The sequence below is a fragment of the Rhinoraja longicauda genome, chromosome 30 (assembly GCF_053455715.1).
Source record: "Rhinoraja longicauda isolate Sanriku21f chromosome 30, sRhiLon1.1, whole genome shotgun sequence".
NCBI classification, from domain to species: domain Eukaryota; kingdom Metazoa; phylum Chordata; class Chondrichthyes; order Rajiformes; family Arhynchobatidae; genus Rhinoraja; species Rhinoraja longicauda.
In genome coordinates, this window is record NC_135982.1 from 23,179,699 (window position 1) to 23,204,482 (window position 24,784).

The following is a 24,784-nucleotide window of genomic DNA, read 5'->3' on the forward strand; positions in this document are numbered from 1 at the left end:
AGCAGCATTCCCTGACGTCCTCAGAACCTGCAGCTTGTATTGAATCCTGCACCTTTGGTTTCTGGTGCAGATGCAGTTTCATAAATGTGACATCTTCACTAACTGAACGCGACAATGGTGGCTCGCTAATCCAACTTCTGCCAAGCATTGTCACTGACCAGTAGAAACTCTCATCTCCCTGTTCCCCTTGTGCTTATACTTCACTGGAAACAATATCTGATGCTTGCCACTTAATGGCAGAGTTCTGTCAAACCCATGCTCAATGCCAGTGAGGTTCCCTTTACTTCACTTATCTATTATAAGCTGGGTGTAGTCTTGATCTTCCAACCTAACTAATTTCAGACATTGGACTTTTTCTCTGTAACTGTAATGCTACAAAGCTGTAATACTATTCTGCACTTTGGGGTTTTTTTCTTTGCAGTACTAGTACTTGTGGATGACTTGATTGAACTCATGTATCGTATAATTTGATTTGACAGGATAGCACACAAACTAAAGCCTTTCACCGTATCTTGGTACACTTGACAATAATGAACTATGTGGGTGGCACAGTGGTGCAGCTAGTAGAGCTGCTGCCTCACAGCACCAGAGACTGCTTCACTTCTGACCTTGGGTGCTGTCCGTGTGAAGTTTGCATGTTCTCCCTGTGACCGCATGGGTTTTCTCCAGGTGCTCTGGTTTCCTCCCACATCCCAAAGACATGCGGGTTTGCAGGTTAATTGGCCTCTGTAAATTGCTCCCAATGTGTTAGAAGTGGATGAGAAAGTGGGATAGCATAGAACAAGTGAGAATGGGCGATTGATGGTCATTGTGGACTCGGTGGGCTGAAGGATCTTTCTCCATGCTGCATCTTCCAATCAAACAATACCAACATCACTCAGTCAGAACACCTCAACATTAAAACTGGGAATGCAGTAACCCAAAACCACAGAACAAAGCAAAAGCTAATTTTCTGCTTCTATTAAAAATAGGATATTGTCCCAAATAATTCACTTACAAGTATAACAGAACTGGTAAGAGACTTCACCAATGAAAGACATCATTCTACACTCTGCCCTAGAAGCAAGGAATGAAGCGACATCGGAAACTATTCAGCCCATTGTGCTACAGCTGGCCTCTGGGTACAGACAACCAATTAGTCTCAATCTCCACACTTTCTCTGTAACCCTGTGTTTTTTGTCTTCCACTCAAATATTTATCCAATGCATTTATGAAAGTTTCTATTGAATCTGCTGCAACATCATCCTCTAACACTCTTTCACGCAATACTTTCCAGATTAGAACAACTTGTTATGTTGCTGATTCATTTTCTTTTCATCTGTGTTCTCAGATTGCCAACTCTTCTGCAATGAATAAAAACCTTCCATCTTATTCTGCCAAAAGATGTCAGAGTTTGGAATTGATAAAGATATTCCAAACTCTGACATCTTTTGGCAGAATAAGATGGAAGGTTTTTATTCATTGCAGAAGCTTTGATAAAGCTCCTCTGAAAAGTCCATGCTCGAAAGAGAACAATCTTACTTTCTCTAGTTTCCTTCCACGGAACTGAAGTCCTACAATGCCACCATGGATAATGCATCCTGGTCAGGACCTTCTGAATGGGACCATTGATCCCACTCTCTGACTGGGCAATCCCACTCTAAGGGCATATTGAATGGAGAGCCAACTGAGGAATCAATGCAATGATGTCTACTTCATGGTGTCACACAACTTTGGAATTTTACTCTCTTAGAGGTTCTGAACTTTACCGTGAGTTTCAATATTGAGCTGAGAACTTACAGTATTCCTGTGGAGATATGGAATGCTATGCCAGAGAGAATGAAGCAAAACTTCACTGAGTGAATGAGAGCCATCCACCATTTCACAGAGGTGCATCCATCAAAGGACTGAGCCCCATGGATCAGAACAGTCCATCGTTTCCGAGGTTGCAGAGAGGTTGTCAGGGAGGGAGACAGAAAAATCTGGCAGGTTTCATTTTTCTGATTTCTTCTCCATGATCCTTCTGTCTGTGGGCTTTAGGATAAGACAGTAATTGTGCTCTGCACTGACTATACTCTCGGTTTTAATCACCTAGTAAAGGAGGGTGTTTGGTGGCTGGATAACCATGTTCTGCAAAGATTGAAATTGCTCTTGTGGCACTGTTCAGTCACATTCTGCAGAATCCCAATGGATTTGAAACCTTTCAAATTGACTCACAGTTTAGTTTATCTCACTATAGAACAGTACAGCACAGGGCAGGTCCTTCAGTCCACAAATGTCCATGCTGAACATGATGCAAATTGATCTCCTCTGCCTGCATGTGATCCATATCTCTCAATTCCCTACATATCCATGCGCCTATCTAAAAGCCTCTTAAAAACCACTATCGTATCTGCCTCCACCACCACCCCTGGCAGCAAATTTCAGGCACCGACACGCTCTGTGTAAAAAACTCACCCCACACATCTCCCTTAAACTTTGCCCCTATTATCTTAAAGCTATGCCTTCTAGTCTTTGACATTTCCACCCTGGGATAAAGGTTCTGACTGTCTACGCTACCTTTGTCTCTCATAATTTTATCATGTCTCCCCTCAACTTCTGATGTTCCAGAGAAAACAATGCAAGTCTGTCCAACCACTCCTCACAGCTCATACAGCCCTCTAGTCTATGATATCTCCACCCTGGGGAAAAAAAGGTTCTCCCTTTCTATGGCTCTCATAATTTTATATCAGGTTAAACACATCTAGTTTCTATTGGAGTGCACTTCTAATTAAATCCAATTCACTATAACTCCATCTCTTACAAAAGGTGAAGACATTGCAATATTTTCATACAAATGTGTTGAGAGAGGGAGCTGTGAAGGTCTGGTGAAAGGAGGAGTGCATTGTGATCTTAACCCCAGCTGTGATCTCCACACCCATCTGGTGGAGAGTTGTCAGGGCAAAGGCTCACTGTTGCTGAGGTTTCTTTCTGAAACCATTCCCTGGAGCCTTGGCGTAATTACAAAACTAAACAAACATCTTGTACAACCTCCACTCTCACATCTTGATGATGGTGATTTACTGGTTAACATATAGCTGCCTAAAGATTCCAATCCCAATGGACCCAAGTCCTTTTCCGTTCACTTGCTTTGTCTAGAATTGAAATAAATCCAAACCTTTCCTATTTACTCCCTTTGCATAATTCATAATAATGTCAAATACTTTACAATTCACTCCCCTTATTCAAGGGTGGCACGGTGGCGCAGAGGTAGAGTTGTTAGAGACAGAGACCCGGGTTTGATCCTGACTACGGGTCCTGGAGGGATTTGAAAGCACAAAGTGGAAATGTTGAATTGTTGTTCTTGGAACAGAAGAGACTGAGAAGGAATTTGGTGGAGGTATTGAAAATGATGAAAGGTCTGGGCAGATCCGACAGAGAGAAATTCTTCACATTGGTAGAAGAGTCAAAAGCCGTGAAGGTGATTGATAAGAAATGTTACAAAGGATGGTGGTTAAGGTCTGAAATTCACCACTAGGAGGGGAGGTTTCTGAAAGCTGATTTCATTCCGGTTTTAAAAAGGAGTTACAGGCTTCAGGAAGTGGGGTGGATGGTGAGAATACCTGGGCTAGATTTGATGGGCCAAACAATGTCAGTTTACTTCTGGAGTCTGGTGACAATACAATACGCAGGCTGCATCATGGATGTGGGCATACCAGTGGGATTGGCACTTGCCCTTTCATTATGTCTGTTTGAGAGGAAGAACATGTTCCAGGATCCAGTTGGAATGGGACACAAGGTGAGGGAAATTGTTGGGGCCCCAAATCTCATGGGCTCCCCAAACCTCAGAAAGTGGAACATGTGACCTAAGGGGACGAAAATCAGGGGAACATGGTGATGACGGCAACTAAGGAAGAAAAGATGGTCGTCAATATAGAAAGTGCCCATTTCAATCAGATGCTCCATCTTGCTCCATCTGTGAGTCAATGGGCATAAATCCTTCACTCTCCTGGTAGTGTGGTACTTTGTGCTTGTACTACACGGTTTGAGGATGCTGCAGATCTTCGCTGAGAGGAATAGGAGAGATGTGATAGGGCATGAGGGTAGGAGGCATTAAGCCGATGGGTCAAATGGCCTCTTTGTGCTCCGTGGACTGTAACCTGGAGTAACCTAGAGGAACTCACCTGGACCCGTGCCTCTGTGAGCTTGGTCCTCTGGGCTAGCTCCTCTCGGGTGTAGATGTCTGGGTAGTGGGTCCTCTCGAAGGCTTTCTCCAGTTCCTCCAGCTGCTCGGCGGTGAAGGTGGTGCGACTGCGCCGCTGCTTCCGCTTCAGGGGCAGGTCCGGCTCTGACTCCACATCGGAGGCCCCATCGTCCAGTCGGTTACCTGTGGAGGGGCAACACTCAGATCATCACTCGTGAATGGAGACCAAAGGGGAACATGAATATCTCTCACCAGACAAGGGCACCACAATGACTGGAGAAACATCAGCTTTTGTCAGGGCCACAGTCAGTGAAGGACAGCCCAATGCAGAGATTGGGGACACAACTGCTCTCAGGATTCATGGCTATTCCACCATGCAGTCCCCCGAGCAACCGTTGTGATGAATCAGGAGCCCATCATGAAAATCAAGAGAGGTCCAGAACCAGCCCAAAACTAATTTCAATACAACCCCATCTCAAACCCATAGCACGTGTAGTCTTAGATCATTATCACAATAGCAATGCTTCTAATCCGAATAAAAGTCACTTATGGACACATTAGGGCTTCTGATCACATGGACAACTGTAAACTGAGTAAAGTAAACCTTGGAGACACAAGGAACTGCAGATGATGGTATCTTGTGCAAAAGACAAAGTGTTGGAGGAACCCAACCAGTCAGGCAGCATCTATGGGCAGAATGGGCACGGACTCTTCTTCAGACCTTGATGCCCTCAAAAACTTCAATGCCCTGAATTCAGGTTTCAACCTCAAGGCAGGTCTTAGGCTCAGTGTGTAAGGCTTGATACTGCATGGAGCAGCAAGGTCAGTTGTGTGCAGGATTCAGCATGAAGGACCCAGTGGGGAAGGTCCAGTCTGAATGGTTCATTTAAAGGATGCAGAGTCAAAGACTCAGTATGCAAGCAACATAAAGGGCAGGATATTTATTGTAAAGGCAACAACTCATATTGGTTTCACATAACCAATCATCCTGTGGGATCTCATCCTGGCTTGTGCTTATAAGCGGTGAGGTTAGACATGCTATCCAACTACAGAAGGCACGGCACCACAATTGACCGTGATTCTGCCCATTTCCATGTATGCACATAGGGCCTATTCCGTGAGGATAGGTGACCACACCTCTCCCACAATAATCAGCTCAGTCCATCGCACAGACCAGACTTCCTGCCACTGATTCCATCTACACTTCACGCTGCCTCGGAAAAGCTGCCGAGACTTGTCCCATCCTGGTCATTCCTTCTTCTCCCTGTCTGGCAGAAGGTGCAGAAGCTTAAAAGTGCACACCACCTGACTCAGGGACAGCTTCTTCCCCTCTGCTTTCAGGCTTCTGAATGGTCCATTCATAATGTGTAGGAAGGAACTGCAGATGCTGGTTTGCACTGCAGAAGAATGGTCTCGACCTGAAGCGTCACCCATTCCTTCCATCCAGAGATGCTGCCTGTCCCGCTGAGTTACTCCAGCATTTTGTGTCTATCTCTGGTCCATTCATAAGCTAGGGCTCTGTGCGATTCACCTCAACCCCATTACGGACATTGGACGTTGTCTATGGAACTGATGCGCTACAATGCTGAGAACTATATTCCACACTCTGTGTCTTCCCCTTTATTCCATCTATTGTACTCGACTTTGACTTGATTGCATTTATGTACAGTATATCTGATTCCTTTGGATAGCATGCAAAGCAACGCTTTTCACTGTACCTCGGTACACGTGACAATAATACATCTGAACCTAAACCATCTCAGCACAGGTTAGTGATTGGGAGCAGGAAGTACCTTATCCTGCGAATCTCCAGGGCATTCGAGTTTCAGCTGAGCTGATCTTAGAGTGCAGGTTGGGGATTTCGGTAGCTTTCAGTGTCTTTGGACTGAAGGGGAAGGAAGGCACGTCCCCAGCAGAGGCACCGGGGCCTGGGAAATCGGTTCCCTTTTATAATTCGACAGGTTTGATCACTCGATAAGCCCTTGAGAGGGTTAATGTCAGAACCGTGCTTTCTCGAAGGGTGAAGGATATTTAATCCAGTCAGGGACTGGTTGCAGGGAAGCAGCTGTCGAAGGCCAGTCCCGACCTGTGAATATTGCTCAGCCTCGCTAACCAGCGTACATCACCTTGAGTCGCTGCAGGCTTCCGCACGTCAGGCTGTGAGTTGTTGCAACGACTTGTAACGAAGTTGTTACAACATTGGTGGTTCCGATTGAATGGATATCCAACAAGTTTAAGAGATAGAACATGGACACAGACCCTTCGGCCCACCGAGTTCTATCCGACACGCTATGAAGCATTTCGTGGGCAATTAACCTACAATCTGCACGTCTTTGGAGTGTGGGCGGAAACATGAAACCCGCAGGAAACCCGAGACCCGGAGGAAACCCACGTGGTCACCGGGAGATTGTGCAAACTCTGGGTTTGAAGAAGGGTCCCGATCCGAAACGTCACCCATCCTTTTTTTTTCAGAAATGCTGCCTGACCCGCTGAGTTACTGCAGCACTTTGTGTCTATCTTCGGTATCGTCCAGCATCTGTGGTTCCTTTTCTACACAGCACTCTAGTCAGGATCCAACCCGGATCTTCTGGCGTTGTAAGGCAGCAACTCTACCGCTGCGCCACCCCCTTGCCCAACGTGAATGCAATGCTTTTAGAAGCCTCGCCACCAGCCTCCACTCCCACCGCGGGTTGCCAGGGGCAATAAGTGGGCATGCCTTGAATGACAAAAGCTCTGTGACCGCGGAGATTTCTGGAGACACCACATGGTTCTTTCTAGTTGGGCACCCATTCCCTCTCCAGGCCGCCCTCTGGGATGTGACCACACCTCTCCCAGATGCTGCCTGACCTGCTGAGTTACACAACTTGATGCCTCCTGGTTTTGGAACGGCCTGCCAGCGCTCCATGCTTTTCGCGTCGGTGTTGTGTGCGACTGCAGCGTCCGATCCTGCCCCCACCTCCCTCACACAACACGCTATCCCCCAGAGGAGGCCCGGGTTAATGAGCAACAGCGGCAACCTTGGCTGCTTCCCCCTCCCTAACTCGGGGGCTCCTCAACTGCTGAACTGTCAGATAATCTAATTAACAACTGATTGCACGTCAAGCCTTTCCCTCACCGTGACTCCCTGATTTAATGCATCCCACTCGGCGCTACCCTGGTACAACCTGGTACAGCATTTCTGAAGAAGGGTCTCGACCCGAAACGTCACCCATTCCTTCTCTCCAGAGATGCTGCCTGACCAGCTGAGTTACTTCAGCTTTTTGTGTCTATCTTCGGTTTAAATCAGCACCTGCAGTTCCTTCTTACACAAGTGCCCACCCAGCAACCTGATATGGCCAACCTTGCACTGCCCATTGAAAGGTTTTAAATAAAACCGCAGATGCTAGAGATTTGAAATAATATGCTCAAAAAAACTCAACAGGTCTTGTAGCATCTGTGGATAGAGAGACGGTCAAAGCGGGGGGAGAGACAGCCTGGGCGGGGATGTAACCGCGGCCGCGGTGCCCTCCTGTGTGATGTACAGGCAGCACCCAGTGTCCGAGCGGGGGACAGGCGGCCGAGGGGTAGCGGAGGGAAACCGCAGTCACAGGTCCCTCTCGATCCCAGCTTCAAGATGCCCTAAGCCTCCCAACATCTGCCCACAATACCTTCTCTCACACACACAAGCGCACATACAAACACACAGCCTAACACACGCACAGCCATACCCTTGAGACACACACACAAACAGAAGCACGCACAGATACTCAGCCCAACATACACACCCCACACAGTGACATGCCCCACAGATACACACAAACAAGCGCACACACGTATACACAGCACAGCCCAACACACACCCCCACTCACAGATGTACCCCACAGATGTACACACACACGACAGGCACACACATCGTGCCCAATAATGAATATGAAGGGATATGGATCACTGCAGGCAGAGAAAATTAGTTTCATTTGGTATGTTTGGCACGGATATGACGGGCAGAAGGGCCTGTTCCTGCGCTGGACTATTCTACCTTCTAACCTGGCACTGTTCTGCTCTGGAGTAGGGTACGACCCGAAGCGTCACCTGTGATCAACAGAGAGTTAGATATAGCTCTTTAGGCTAACGGAATCAAAGGATATGGGAAGAAAGCAGGAACGGAGTACTGATTTTGGATGATCAGCCATGATCATATTGCATGGTGGTGCTGGCTCGAAGGGCCGAATGGCCTACTCCTGCACCTATTTTCTATGTTTCTATATTCCTTTTCTCCGGAGATGCTGCCTGACCTGCTGAGTTACTCCAGCATTCAAGAGTCAAGAGTGTACATTGTGTTGTGTCCGAAACAGAACAACTACATTCTTACTTGCACAACAGAATATGTAAACATAGTATTGTGTAAACAATATAATAAACGCAAAAAGGTTCCGTAAATACACATAAAAACAAACAATAAGGGTGCAAAAAGACTAAACCAATGCCCCCACGTTTGTGTCTATCTTCGGTATAAACCAGCATCTGCAGTTTCTTCCAACAATGTTCTGCTCTGGCCCGGCTGCCAGCCCAAAGCAGGATCCCGACCCAAAACGTCACCCATTCCTTCTCTCCCAAGATGCTGCCTGACCTGCTGAGTTACTCCAGCATTTTGTGAATAGGCCAAAGCAGGATCCCGACCCAAAACGTCATCTATCCATTTTCTCGAGAGTTGCTGCCTGATCCGCTGAGTTACTCCAGCACTTTGTGTCTTTTTCTTTTGTTGTAAACCGGCATCTGCAATTCCTTGTGACTACACCGGGCGAAACTGTGGGGAGACACAATGAACCGTAGATGCTGGAATCTGGAGCTAAACACAAAGTGTGCAGGACGGGGGAACGGCAGATGCTGGTTTAAAGGGAAGATAGCTTGCTGGAGGAACTCAGCGGGTCAAGCAGCGACTGTGGAGGGAATAGACAAGCGACGCAACCCCGTGTCTCTGGGACGTCCTTCCTCTGATATCAGGGTGAAGGTCGGAGAAAGTCAAATGAAACAATGTAGGGACTGGAATCTGAAGGATTAGGTGCAAATATACAAGCAAAGGACTTTCAGGGGGTGTAAAATGTAACCGGCCTTCAAATTCAATTTGGTAGTGGCGAGAGTTGGTAAACAATATTTGCAGGTGTGATGCGGGCTGCGAGTGGAAAGATTGCAGCTTTGTGATGCAGTCTGCCGTGAACTAATGTGTAAATTAGTGAGTAGAAGTCAAGCAGTCAGGGCACATTCTCCAATAATAAATCCAAACAAGCCCTGGAGTCATTAGAGGAGCGTATTCGCACAAGGAGGTTTGGATTACGGAGCGACGGATCTCTCGCTGGATTGGGGTGGGAGGGGAGGGGGGGGAGGTGCGGGGGGTTGGCAAATGGGACCAAGGTACGGAGCGAATCGGCAGTCTGCTGTGGTTTAATTAAACAAGGTGTTAAGGGATTAGGTGGAATTTGTCATTAAAATCCACTCAGGACTAGGCGACGGTGTTTTACTTTCGAGAGGGAGATGCGGCTGGTTGGATTCATGAGGCTGCATTAATGAAATCAGATTGTACCACAGCCCCTTGTAGCAGCGTCGCGGCTGGGTTTTGTTTACTGGGAATGACTGGGATCAGTGCTGCCCTTCGCTTGGCCTGGCGCATCACGAGGACCCAATCATCCTCTCCCCCCCCCCCCCCCCCCCCCCCCCCCCGAGAGAGTGGCTCACGGTTTTCACAGTCTGTGACTGGGTCTGGGAGACTGGTGGTGGGTCTGGGAGAGTGGTGGTGGGTCTGGGAGAGTGGTGGTGGGTCTGGGAGAGTGGTGGTGGGTCTGGGAGACTGGTGGTGGGTCTGGGAGACTGGTGGTGGGTCTGGGAGACTGGTGGTGGGTCTGGGAGAGTGGTGGTGGGTCTGGGAGAGTGGTGTGGTGGGTCTGGGAGAGTGGTGTGGTGGGTCTGGGAGAGTGGTGGTGGGTCTGGGAGAGTGGTGGTGGGTCTGGGAGAGTGGTGGTGGGTCTGGGAGAGTGGTGGTGGGTCGGTGTGGCCGTGGCTCGGTAGCAGAGCCGACCCCCGCCTTCCCCTGACCAACTGGACACTGGGCCCACGTTGTTGGGAGCAGAGGGCAGTGACTCCAGCGACAATTGGGGATAGGCAGGGTCTGGGAAATTCGGCTCAATTATGGGGACAAGGCAGAAGAATGGGGTTAGGAGGGAGAGGTAGATCAGCCATGATGTGATGGGCCAAATGGCCTAATTCTGCTCCTATCACTTTGAATTTATGAAAACGGGAGGCAACACCTCAACCCCCGTGTGTCCTCCGCATGACCGACAATCCCATTGATCCCAGCCTATAATGTTGGGTAAACGATGTAAAGAAAGGTTGGGGGAGGGGGGATAGCGAAAGTGAAGGGAAAAATACGAAGAGTGAAATACTATAACAAATATCTAAATGGTCATGAGATTATGGAAGGGTTGGGTCTTCGGGTCGTAGAGCTATGCAGCACAGAAACAGGCCCCTCAGCCCATTTAGTCCATGCCGACCAAGTTGGCATACAGGGCTGCAGTGAAGAACTTGCTATCCAGGTTGATCATAGTATGCATGAGCCAAATTAGTGTGCAAAAGAGAAAAGAACAGTGTGCAGAATACAGTGTTGCAGCTAGAGACATTGCAGATTTTAAAAAAATTACAGGGGCTACACAAGGTAGATTGGAAGATCAGGAATTAATTACTAACTTATGAGAGATATAACTTATTCCTAACTTATGAGAGAATAGTCTGACAACAGCAGGCAAAAAGCTATTCTTGAATGTGGCGGTACTTGCTTTCAAGCTTTTGTATCTTCTGTCTGAAGGTAGAGAGGAGTAAAGTGAATGACTCCTCCTTGATTACGTGAGTGCTCCTTGATTATGTTGGCTACCTTCCTGAGGCAGCGTAAAGCATAGATGGAGTCGATGGGGTGGGGTATAGGGCGGGTGGACTAGGCTGCATCCACGACTCTGCAGTTTCTTGCAATCTTGCGCCATACCAAGCCATGATGCATCCAGATAGGATGCTTTCAATGATGCATATGTAGAAATTAATGTCATGGGAGATATGCTGAATTTCCTTAGCCTTTTGAGCAAGTAGAGGCATTAGTGAGGCTTCTTGGACATAGTGTCAATGTGTTTGGGCCAGGGCAAATTGTTGTTAATATTTACACCTCAGAACCTGAAGCTCATGACCACCTCCACTTCAGCATCACTGATAAAGACTGGGGTGTGTACCCCACCGCACCTTCCTCAGTTGGTGATCAGCTTGTTTGTTTTACTGATGTAGAGGGGGAGGTTGTTGTCTGGACACCCTGCTATAAAGCTCTCGATCCCCTTCCCCGTACCCTGTCTCATCGTTGTTTGAGACCTGGCCCGCTACAGAGGTGTCATCTGCAAACTTGTAGCTCAAGTCCGAGCAGAAGTTGGCCACACAGTCGTGAGCATCTAGGCAGTATCGCAAGGGATTGAGAAAGCAGCCTTGCGGAGGTCCGGTGTTGAGAATAATTGTGGAGGATGTTTTGTCCCCAATCCCCACTGAGTTCGGACCCAACCCGGATTACAGGTACTGACCGTCGACAAATCTCCCTACTGATTACGGTCTATGGGTCAGCAAGTCAAGGATCCAATTGCGGGGTGGGGTTCTGAGTCCAAAGTCCAGTTTGGAGATGAGTTTGGTTAAAATTATGGTGTTGAAGGTGGAGCTATAGTCAATAAATAGGAGTCTAATGTGGGTGACTTTGTTATCCAGATGTTCCAGAGATGAGTTTAGGGTCAGAGAGTTGGCGTCTGCAATGGACCTGTTGCAGCAGGTCAAATTGAGGCTGTTTGGGAGGCTGGAGTTAATGTGTGCCATGACCAGACTGGTTGGGATACTTCCACCTAGTGTTATGGTCTGTGCAGGGGGAAGAGAAACATCAGGCAAATCCCCACACTGTGTCACCCTGCTGGACCCTCTAACGATAAGGTGGTGATGGTACAAAGCCCCTCGTGCTTGACTATCTGCACTGAAAGGCGGGGTTCATGTATGAAAAATAACCCTGTGCCCTAGGAACTGGAGGGTGACAAATACCCTGGCGAGGATGTGGACAAAAGTGGTGAATAAAACTCATAAAACTAAAGCAAAGGGGAAAGGAGGTTAAGAAGGAGCAGAGGGAACTGATCCTGTTACCCAGACACCACAGTCTGTGCAGCAACAAATGCAATGAGCATCAAACCCAGCCACTCTTTGCTTTCACATCCATAAGCCCTTTCCCTTTGCTGGGGTCTGACCTTGCAGACGGCCTAGAACTGGTGGGGCCTCAGCCAGCATCTCTCTACATCTGTGAAGTCTATTATAGGCTTTCATTGCACATTCATTGGCAGCCAGGGACCTGCTGAAGTGTCTGTGTGAGTGTATGGGCAGAGAGAGAGAGAGATAACGCGAGCGAGATACAAGAGAGAGATAACGAAAGAGAGATCAACTGGAGAAGAAAGAAAGGTGGAAGAGAGTTACTGTGATAGACACTGGCAAAGTGAGGATAACAGGCATAGAAATCAAGAGATCGATGAGAGAGAGAAAAAGACAGATAAAGCAAGAGAGATCAACAGGTAGAGAGAAAAAAGCAAGAGAGTGACAGACAAACACTAGCAAAAAAGAGGGAAGCAGGCTTATACATCTAGAGAGATCGATGAAGAGGATGGAGAGCGAAAAGGAAATTAAAGAGAGAGATAGAGAGAGAAAAGGAAAAGACAGATTATGGCCAGAGAGACACACAGACAAACACAATGAGAGGCAGGCAAAACAAACAGGAGAGAGAGAGAGAGAGAGTGAAAGGTTGGGGGGAAAAAAAGAGGAAGAAATAGAGAGAGGGAGAATGAGAAAGGGAAAAGAAACATACACAAAGAACTAAAAACAGTGCGGAAGGAATAAATGGAGAGCGAGGCCGTGTCTGAGAGGAATGCAAGGACTGACACACATTCTGCAGTTCACTGCTTTATTGTCTGCCTGATTAAGCAAAACAATAGCAAGATAAAACTTTTTTTTATGAATTTCGGTGTATTAACCCTCACACAAACTCTCAGAAACAAGTAGAATTCCAGGGCCTCACTTCGGGCGGTAAAAATTGCTTCACAAACTGTCGTACTTTTAAAGTTTCAGAAACAGTATAAATTATTTATTTTTTGAGCCCAAGTGAATGAAAACGCTCTCCTCTTTTATTTTTTCGTTGATAATAGTTCCTTTTGAAGGATGGGGAATCTCGGCCTTCAACTGAGCAGTTGGGCCTCCTCCCTTTTAGCACACAAAAACCTGGCACCATTTGGCTTTTAATAGCTCTTGTCATGTGTGCTGTGTGCACTCTGATTTTTTTGTCTCACCTAGGACAAAACAGAGGCCCATGGACCCTTTCAGCACTCTGCAGCCCGCACCTTAGGGGTCCATTAGTGAGTGAATACAGCACTGACAAACCCGTGCAGCCCAATGTGATATCTATAAACGCTGACATATTTACTCGATGTGCAGCACTGTGAAGGAAGGTGCTGCCTGAATATTAAAACATTAAGCAGCGGGGGGTGGGATCACAGGGTCTCGGGCTGTTTCAGGCATAACAAAGGTACCTGCTCTTCAGGCCTAGTGGCTAAGACAGGCTGTCATTATGACTGGCCCTTTTCACACTTCTAGCCTCTCCATTGATTTTTTTTTGGATGGGAGGTGGAGAAAGTTTAAATTGAGGCTGTGAACTTATTTTTCTACACTGATAGGCAGGTTTCAGTTTTTAACTGTTTCTTGCCTGGGGCGACTTTGGGACCAGAACCAAGCAGATGCAGGCCTCTCAAACCAGGTACGGATCAGTTTGGTGGTGACAGTGGTGTGAGCAGGTCAGAGTAAATGTCTCCAAACTCTCCTCCCTCCCCACTCAGATGCTCTCTATCTTCACTGTCAGCCCCTCCCTCAATATCATGGACGTGTCGTCCCAAATGCCAGGAGTCAAAGGGTTAATGATTTAATAGTTTGCAGCCTTAATCCAGGACAGTTGAAAGAATGTACTTTACATGGATATTCCGACCTCCAATCCTCACCAACCCCCCTCTTCCCCCCCCCCGGCCGTAGCACCTGTGGACTGTGACTTGTTTCAAAGCCTTCCCTCACCCTCAGCATCGTCCCAGCTGAGACTTTGTATCGAATCCTAGGAAAGTTATTTACACTGAGCGTGTCACAGGATTAAAGTCTCAACTCCATCCACTCCATCCAATCTTCTATCCAGGGGAAGTGGAGCTGCGCCATTCAGCCCGTCATAAAGTTACATAGCATGGGAACAGGTCTTTCGGCCCAACTCATTCATGCTGACTGAGATACCAATCTACGTTAATCCTGTTTTCCTGCGTTTGACCAATATCCCTCTATTCCTCTCCTATCTATCTGGTCTGGGGCTGTGAATGTGCTCCACATAATTCTGGCCAACGTTAGTTCATTCCACTTCAACACATTTTTCTCCCTGATGGATTTGTCTTGATTTCCTTTCAATTGATCTCTGCTATACACCTCAACCATTTCCAATGATGGCAAACTTTACGTTCATGCCACTCTCTGGCACTCCCTTTCGGATGTTTCTCACTTTCTTACACATATGGCCCTTTTGGACACCCACAACTGGAAATATAGAAACATGAAAAATAGGTGCAGGAGGAGGCCATTTGGCCCTTTGAGCCAGCACCGCCATTCATTGTGATCATGGCTGATCATGATATCCATAAAATATCATCATAAATATCCTATGCAATCTTCACACAACTTTAAAGACCCATCAATATATTTTGATGATATTAAGCTAGTGTACTGTCCGATTCACCTCCACCCCACTGCGGACAGATGAAATTGTCTCTGGAACTGCTGTGCTATAATGCTGAGAACTATATGCTGCATTCTGTATCTTTCCCTGTATCTACCTATTATACTTGTATTTGGCATGATAATATCTACGTATATTATTATCTGATTTCATTGGTTAGCACGTAAAACAAAGCTTTTCACTGTACCTCAGTATACATGATCATACTAAATCTGAAACTAAACCTTATTCTGAAAAGATCCCAATCTGTTCAATATTTTATTTCATTTCTGATAACATACTATTAAATCCATATTCTTTGTGTCTCCCTATTATTTGTACATATGGAGGCTAGAGATGTGTAAAGGACCTGAAACAAGTTTAAGAGGATTTCTCCTCATTTCAATCACCTGTCCAGAAACAAACCTCAATGTTTGAATTTACCTGTCTTTGTTGGCTGCGTTTAAAGCTGTGCCCTTCCCCGTCTACAGATAAGATTAGGGGAAAGAGACCAGAGAGCCATATCAGTCACGATGGGCCAAACAGTTCACTTCTAGGTGTAAAGTTCCTCAATCCCAAGCAACAGATATAACTTTTCAGCATTTTAAACATGTTTAGAAAGAATTATGTTTCAGCTGTGCTGAAAATTTTGTCTGTTAGACATTTGACTGTCTGCACCCCCGGCCCCTGTGGTGATTTACAGATATATTGGATTACCCTACCCACCGGTGCCAGCACTGAGCCAATGGCATTCCCATTCATCTCCAGGTCACCCAATGTTTTCCCTTCCAAGTATCACTGTCTCTTGAGCAGACACTGACCACACTCCTGTCATCCACACTAAATTCCACTCACAGTCCAGACACATCTAACACATTGAGAATGTTGTCAATGATCCTGAAAGATTTAGCATGGAGATCAAAACTACAAGCACACTGATCTCATCTGGGGCAGTGAAGGGGGCTCTGAAATCCAGTGTGTAAATCCTTTACAGGGAAAGAGAAAGTGAGCTTGGGTTCTCAATCCCATAATTATTCTCTGGGACTGCACGTACCTTTGTGTGAGAGTGTCTGTCTCTCTCTATGCATGTGTCTGTGTGTGTGAGTGTCTCTCTCTGGGGACATGTGTGTGTGCGTGGATGTATATGTGTGTGTCTGTGTGCATTTTGAATACTTGAGGATATCTGTGTTCATGTGTGTAAATGAGCAATTGAATGGATGCATGCTAAATTTATGTACATGGATGCAAATGAGTGAGTTTATGTGAGTAATTGTGTGTGTGTCTGCATAAGCATAAATGTTCATACAATTGAAAGTAAATGTATGTGGATGAATAAATCAAAAGAACTGCAGATGCTGGAAATCAGAAATAAAAATAGAAAGTACTAAAATTCTCAGCAGCTCCTAAAGATTAAAGACCCAAAATGTTGAGTGTTTCGCTTTCCACAGATGCTGCCTAACTTGCTGATTTTCCAGCTTTATTGTGTGCATGGTTTTCTGAGCGTGCCTGTCAATGTGTGGTTGAGCATGAGATTTTGTGAGTGAGTGAATTGAGTGTGGGTACGTACACATCCTGTAGATCAGTCTTCACTGCCGCCAGGATTTCACAAAGACTCTTTCTAAACTTTATTCCGCTTGAAGGCCAGACTCAGACATAGTCTGGATCAACAGCTTCGTTTCAAATGGATTTATTTCAGTCCCTGATCAATCCTAAAGAACCACAATTGACCAGAGCATGAAGTTTGAAGCAGATACTGCAACAGAATCTCTCAGATGCTTAGGTCTTTAATCTACTTGAAATTGTAGCTCTCTGCCACTGGGTTCATGTGCTTTCCCTGGTAGGGACCAGCTGGCAGTCTCTGCCAGGCAACTGGGTGTAATACTTGGGATGTGATATCTGACAGGAGGCTAAGGTCTGCTTAATCAACAATCGCAAAAAAGTTTTGTCAGGCAATTCTCAGCATATTAAAGTGCAAATTTAAGCAGCAAGAGGAGTAGATGTAATGAGGACTTGTGGCAGATAGGTATCCTCGAAGAGTCCAGTGAGACAAAGCCCATGAATGGACCAAATGCCTGTAGTGGGAACATTTCCCGCAGTTTCTACTCAGGTCCTTCAACCTATTTACCTAATTCTGCAGAAATGGAGAACTTTGTGCTTGTGCATTTTAACCCTATCTTACCCAAACTGTCCCTCTTTCCGGCGGTGCTGGCTCGAAGGGCCAAATGGCCTCCTCCTGCACCTATTTTCTATGTTTCCTTTCACTAGTGATGGAAATAAAATTAATCAGTGCCTGAAAAAAATAATTGGATAGGCGTTTGAGGGGAATACAGCAAAAGTGACTGTGAATGTCATAATTTGGTGATCGCTGGCAGAACTGTATCTACTGTGCATGAACATTGGCCCAGAAAAGCAGCCATGCATAGCATTCTTGAGCCACAAGCAGATTCAATGCAGCCAAGTACCCTTGCTGGATTAGTTCAGAAGAGAGGTAACTCTCAGTCACATGGCAGTTTAATTTAGTTTAGTTTATGGTCACATATACCGAGGTACAGAGAAAAGCTTTCACTATACACATATTTGGGACTGGAGTCACATGTGTGTTCAGACTAGAAGAGGCCAGCACACGCCTTCCCTCACAGACATTAATGAAGCAGTTTGGTGTTTTGGGTGAATTAACACATTCACAGTCACTTTTGCTGTTTCTGCGTTTCAATTCAAATTATGAAAATGTCTGTCGTGGAACCTGTACTGTAAAGACAACAGCCATTGAGCCTCTCCTGTCTACGCCAGCCCCTTGTCTGTCTGCATTGCTCTGCAAAGTATTCCCCTCAAACGCCTATCCAATTATTTTTTTCAGGCACTGATTAATTTTATTTCCATCACTAATTTAGATCATAACTAAAGAAGCTTACACATCCTTTGTTACTTTTCCCAAGTTTTCACATCTATGGTCCCTGGGCCTTGAACTAAATGACAATGGGAACAACTTCCCATACTGTTGTGACCTAACCCAGTCCTGATCTTGTACACCTCTATTAGCTTCAAGGCCTCCCATTTCTAAACACAAAGTTGATGCACAAATTTGAGACATCAATTATAGGCTCCAACCAGAACTAGAGACAGTAACCAAAAATACCAATTGGTACAGCTTGCAAGATATATACCACAACTAGAGACCAGAGACATCAATTCAAGGCACTGTCCAGAGGGAGTTACCAAGTAATTTGCCTGGAGACAACTGCTGTGTGCACCGCTGAATCTGTCCTTCTTCAAGGCCTATACATAACCAAATGTGATCTTACATATTTAGTGCATCATAGACATTAAGCGAGGTCCAGATCAAACCTAGCTAAAATGCCTTCAATGGTTGAATAGCTCTTACTGGAGTCTACACTCTCAGACACACAGAGACATGATATTCATAAACCTCCTTCGATGTTTTAAACATCCAAGGTGGCGCACATTGTCAGTCAAAATAAGTAGATTTTAAGGAGTGGCTTAAAGGTGAAGAGTTAGATATAGAGATAAACTTTAGGGAGGCAATTTCAAAATTTAAAGCCTCAGAAACTTCAAAAAAGGAGGGATTAAAATCAGCATGAGCAAGAAGCTAAAATTAGAGGAGTGCAGTTATCTTGGGGGTGTTTTGGGCTGGAGGAACCTGCAGAGAATGGAAGAGGCAGGGGAGTGAGGGATGAGGATTGAGGCAGCACCAATGCTTGGGACTTGTTTTCCCTTGAAATGAATAGGAGCAAAATCAATCCACCTTTTGTTGTAAACGGTGCCAAACTGTCTTCTCCAAAACAGATAGGTTTCTTTCACAAAAGATACACCGTTTGAAAAGTGCAATTTACAAAGAAAGCTTCCAAAACTTTTGATGCTTGTAAATGTATTTTAAAAAGAATTGTTCAAGTTCTACCTCAGTTAACTGAGGAATATATAAAAGCTGAAGATCAAGGAAAGCCAGCCAGCCATCAATGAAGCTTTCCCATCCCCCACCACCGCCTCCTGTCCCCCACAGAAGAGGAATGGGAACAGTGAGAGGGCCCACAGCTGGTCAGTCCCTGCTGCTGAGCCCACAGTTCACCTCATTGAAACATTAAGTTGGTGTAAAAGTCTGAACAAATTACTGATTTGCAACACTCAGAGAAGGGCCGTTTACCGCCTTTGTTTGTGTGAAAATCTCACGTGGAAATGAATCTGCTGACAGTCGCTGGCAAACTCACTGAAAAGCATAAAATGGGAAATTTTCTGCCCGTAAGTGGCATGAGCTAATGTCCATGTTTGAGCCACTGGACCATGCTGCTCGTTAGTGCAACGGGCTCTGTGATCTCACCGGGTATCTGACTTCTTAATTAGTGCAGAATTGTGACACAAAAGAGTTGTGATTTACTCTCCCTCGAAGGCTCAGTGGGTACATGCACTGTCCTCCTCTCAATCGAGCGAGTGTAGATCCCAGCACAACCATGTTCTATGCCTATCATCACAAAAAAGCCGATGGGGGTGCAGTGAATCAGTTTCATCGTTTGCTGGGCTAATCAGGCTTGGTTCCCACTCCAGATTATTACCCAGAGAATGCCTGCTGCCAGATCATCTTGTGGACAACAAGCAGTCTTGGCTGAGACAGCAAAATCAGTTCAATTACCTTTTGCCAGTTGCCCGCAAAAAATGGGCACTGGGAAGAGGTAGGAGAGGACATCTAAAACAATTCAGGAAACAATCTGTACCCCAGGGAAAGTCGGCACTTGCAGGGGATGGTAACTGGGCCCCAGCGATTGTCAGTATCTTCAAGAGAATGTAACTGGGCCCCAGGGAGAGTCAGCATCTTCAAGGGCAGGTAACTGGACACCAGGGATTGTCAACACCTTCAGGGGAGGGGTCTGGACCCCAGGAAGAGTCAGAACCGTCAAGGGCAGGTAACTAGCCTCCATGGAGAGTCAGTAGTTATCATTGCGCGGCCAGGATGACCCCACACAGTCCCTCTCACCCATCAGTAAGACGATCTCTCCGGGAGGCCTCTGCCTGGCTGCGGTTTGTTGACATAAATTCTTCATTCGTAAAATAATCTGGCCGTACGTTTTTTCTACAGTTACCCTCGTGCTTAATCATACTTTTCGAACTGCCGACCCCTGTCTGAATGCGTGCTGGATGGAGGAAGGCGGGAGCCGCGCCAAATCTGGCCGGGCCCAGGGTTACCCCAGCACCGACTCGGGACACCCGCCACCGGGGGGGGGGGGGGGGGGGGGGGGTGGAGGGTGGAGGGACTGAACGACCGATCAAGTTGGAGAAAGAAGGGCAGAGGAAAAACAAACTTTAAAAATTACCTCAGATGAGCTCGGAGCAACTTAAACGCCGACGACATCCCCAGTCAGACGCAGACACCGCCTCCATATGGCACACTCTGCGTTCGCCTGCTATGGGGACAGGCGGGCCCTCGTTTGCCTCGTCCCACTGACATTCAGCATCTCCTCAGCTCACCACCACTTTAGAGACTCGCCCTTCCCGCCTCAGTTCATGCACCCTGTCCAGGGCGGCGCGGCGGCCTACGCTCACGGGGTCGGGGTGGCCACCGGCAAGATGGTGGCGCAGAATGGGCCACGGTCAGCAGCCACTCGCAGGCGTTGCTGCCATCCTCCGTGAGCTTCCATTGTACCCGTGTGTGCACGGAGAGCTCGCAAAACTAGTCGGGGTACACGTGGGATCCAGCAGCAAGCGTTTACTGGCCCTAACCAGAACTTACTGTGACACAACCAGGTAAAGAGAGACATACAGTGCAGTGCTTCATGCACAAAACCGCCAGTTTTAATTGCCACCATCTCATAAATAATAAAATGGGGTTCGTGTAGAAATTTGGTATAAATGGATGCTTGATGGTCAGTGTTACCCTGTGTGGGCCAAGAAGGGCATGTTTCCATGGTGTGTGGCACTGTTTCTCTATAAAGGAATGTGTGGTGCAAGGGCATCCACCATTCAGGACACAAGAAACTGCAGATGCTGGAATCTGTAATCAGGCTTTGTTACCTGGCCATGTGTCTGAGCAGAGTCTGTGGCTTGGCTTTCCCTATTGAGAAACAGGTGGGGGCAGACCTGGGATCAAGAGAGGTTCTTGATCATGAAAGGCCTAGAGTTGCCTCTCCCTGTTTTTTTAAGTACCTGTATGAGTTATTGAGCGATATTTTGATTCTTTACTTACCCAGTTGCACAGGCAACTTTCCTTAGCTGACTGTACAGCCGAAAACCATTCACTTCCTCTTTGAAAATCACAGAGATGCTTACTATTGAATTAATTATCCTTTCCTCTCCAACTCCCTCTTTAACATTAACATGGACTGCCTTAAACAACATGTCCAACTGACATCCTTCACCCCAGGCCAAAGAAGCATTGCATCCCAGTTCCCGTTTCATTTTCTTTAAGAATATGCTCGGTACATTAGTGAAAGATGATGCTGATTTTGGAAGATCAAGAGTAGAATCCTTTTTGGTGCAAAAAATGGGAAAATATAACACTGGTGAAAGAGGTCTAAAGCTCTTAACTGTCGATACCCTAAGGGCAAAATGTAAGTTCAGAAGCGGGGGGGGAGGGGTGGGTGCAAGAAAGAAGCTGTGATGATTGTGGGTTAAGTTAATCATATAGTTTGCTAAAATTAAGTTGATGAGGATGCTCCACAGAGTGTTCTCAGGTAGACACAAAATGCTGGGTAACTCAGTGGGACAGGCTGCATCTCTGGAGAGAAGGAATGGGTGACATTTCAGATCAACACCCTTCTTTAGACTGATGGACAGTTTCATGAGTGTTCTCAGGACAGGTCATTCACATAATACATTGTGGAACCAACAAACACAATAGAATTTCACCTTCAGTTTGAAAATGAGAAATGTAATCTGTAACTAATAACTTCATCTTTACCAAAGGCTGCTAAAAGGTAAGAAGACAGAATGAATTGAAGTGGGTAATTAGATTAGATGGTAAAGCGGTGGATAAGCAATGCAAACATTTAAGGTGTTATAATTTTCAAGATATGTTGCATGACTAACTAAGAAAGTATGACATCAAACTAAAAGAAAGTGCACACAAGGTTGCAAAGATTAGTGAAACACCAGAAACTGAGAAAAATTAGCATGGGATGACCAAAGAAATAGTGAAGAAAGAGAAAAGAGATTATAAGAGTTAGCTATTAAGTATAAGAAAAGATAGTAAGAACTTCCAGAAGTTTATAAAAGGGAAGAGAGTAACTAAAGTAGATATTCGTTTCTTAGAATCAAAGATACAGCACAAAAACAGGCCCCCTTGGCCCACTGAGTATTTGTCAACCACCAACTGTCCTTTGCACTACTCTTACATTGATCCCATTCTTTATTCTCGCCCCACATTCTACCACTTACCCAAGGTACAATTTGCAAAGGCCAATTAAACCACCATCTTTGGGATACGAGAGGAAACCGTGCACCCTGAGAGGAGGAACCCTACATGGTCATAGGAAGAATGTGCAAAGTCCCTACAGACGGTAACCAAGATCAGGATTGAACCCAGGTCTCTGCCATTGTACGGCATGAAACAATAATTATCAGTGGAGTAAGTACAAGGGAAACCAAAGGGATTAATTGCTGACAGGTTCCATGGACAGAAGGCTAGTATTCCAGAGTATTAAAACAAGTAGTTCCAGTAAAGTGGGTGCAGTAGTTGTGTTCTTCCAAAATATTCTCGATTTTGAAAAGGTCCGAACGGATTGGAAAACTGAAATGTAATGTCTCTATTGAAGAGGGTCGAGGGGCTGAAACCAGGAAACTCTAGCCAGTTAGGCTAACATCTATCACTGGGAAAATGCTGGAATCCATTATCAAGGACATAGTAGAAGAATGTTTAGAAAAATGATAACACTATCAAGCAGAGTCAACATGGTTTTATAAAGGGAAAGTCTCTTACAAATCTTTGAAGATGTAATGAATAGGTGGATAAAAGTGAACAGTAGATGTAGTATATTTGAATTTCCAAAAGATATTCAGTAATGTGGCACTTGAAAGATATGAGCTTATTGCACTGGGGGGTAATGTATTATTGTGGAGAGAGATTGGCTAAGCAAGAGAAACAGAGAGATGGTTAATTGATTATTTTTATGTTGGAAGCTGCACCTTGTGGGGTGCTGCAGGGATTAGTGTTGGGCCACAGGTATTTATTACAATCTGCATTTATGATAGATGAAGGAACTGAGTTTATTGTTGCTATATTTACTAACAACACAGTGGTAAATGGGAGAGCAAAGTTGTGAGAAGGGTACAAAGAAACGGCAAAGGGTTTTTGCCTGTTTACATGAGTGGACAAAAAAATGGCTGACTAAATACATTGTGGGATATGAAATTATTCATTTTTGTAGGAGGATTGGGAAAACAGAATATTGTTCTAAGTGGAGGGAGACTAAAGGAAGGAACTGAAGGAAAGAGATCTTGGTAAGACACAGGAAATTTGTCTGTTCCCACAAGAAGTTTTTTGGAGGGTGAACAAAGTATTGGCCACTATTTCAAGGAGGTTGGATGATGAAAATAGGGATGTCTTTTTACACCTCTACAGGGTGAGTCCATACCTGAAGTACTGCGTACAGTTCTAGTCTTGTTTAAAGATGGATGTGCATTCAGTGCAGGGAAGATTCACAAGGCTGACTTATGGGATGAAGGTACTGACATAAAAGGAAATGTTTGGGCAGGTTGGACCAATAATAACTGGAGTTTAAGTGAATGAGAGCTGAACATATTCAAGCATATATATGATTCTGAGGGATCTGACAGGGTGGGAGGAACCACCAAGGAATCTGGAACGAGGAGGCAAAGTATAAGAACAAGCATTTGCCTATTTAAGATGGAGATGCAGAAGAATTTCTTTTCGCAGTTTTTGGAACTTGGAGATAGACAAGGTTTTAAAAAAATAAAAAGTAGGAGTAGGCTATTCAGCCCTTTAAGCTTCTTCAATGATTTGGCTCAATGATGACTGATCATCTGCTTCACTCCTCCATTCTTGTTTTCTCCCCATATGGTTGACCTCTTTGCATGAAGAAATATATCAACTTTCTTTCTGAATATGTTTAATAAATTTTGGGCTGAAACGTTGAGGTGATGCCAAGGTCAGATCAGCCGTGATGGTTTTGAATGACAGGACAGCATCGAGTGGTCCATAGGCCAGTTCCTACTTCAATTTTTTATGTTCCACCTTCACCCATAGGACACACAGAAACCTGGGAATTCATTCAGACTAAAAAAAAGACACAAAGTGCTAGAGTAACTTAGTGGGTCAGGCTGCATCTCTGGAGAACATGGTAGGCAATGTTTTGGGTCGGGACCCTTCGTTAGACTGAGTGTGAAAGAGTGTAGAAAGTTCAAGGAAGGAGGATGTGGGGCAAAGCCTGGCAAGTGATAGGTGGATACAGGTAAAGAAGGTTTCATTGGCAGATGGTTGGAAAAAGAACAGAGATGAAAACATAAAAAACATAGAAAAATAGGTGTTGGGGTAGGCCATTTGGCCCTTCGAGCCAGCACCACCATTCAATATGATCATGGCTGATCATCTAAAATCAGTACCCCATTCCTGCTTTTTCCCCATATCCCTTGATTCCTTTAGGCCTCAGAGCTAAATCTAACTCCCTCTTGAAAACATCCAGTGAATTGGCCTCCACTGCCTTCTGTGGTAGAGAATTCCACAGATTCACAATTCTCTGGGTGAAAAAGTTTTTCCTCATCTCAGTCCTAAATGGCCTACCCCTTATTCTTAAACTGTGACCCCTGGCTCTGGACTCTCCCAACATTGGAAACATTTTTCCTG

At 45.6% G+C, this 24,784-nt stretch overlaps 1 protein-coding gene across 4 annotated transcripts in view; it reads right to left on the reverse strand.

Annotated features, from left to right (window-relative positions):
- The window catches only part of LOC144608145 (paired box protein Pax-7), a 126,273-nt gene that overhangs the window by 50,327 nt on the left and 51,162 nt on the right, over positions 1–24,784 (reverse strand). For all 4 annotated transcript variants that reach the window (XM_078425558.1, XM_078425560.1, XM_078425559.1 and 1 more), the window contains one exon: positions 4,143–4,345. In XM_078425558.1, coding sequence (XP_078281684.1) covers positions 4,143–4,345 — 203 coding nt within the window. The remainder of the gene's footprint in view (positions 1–4,142; positions 4,346–24,784) is intronic.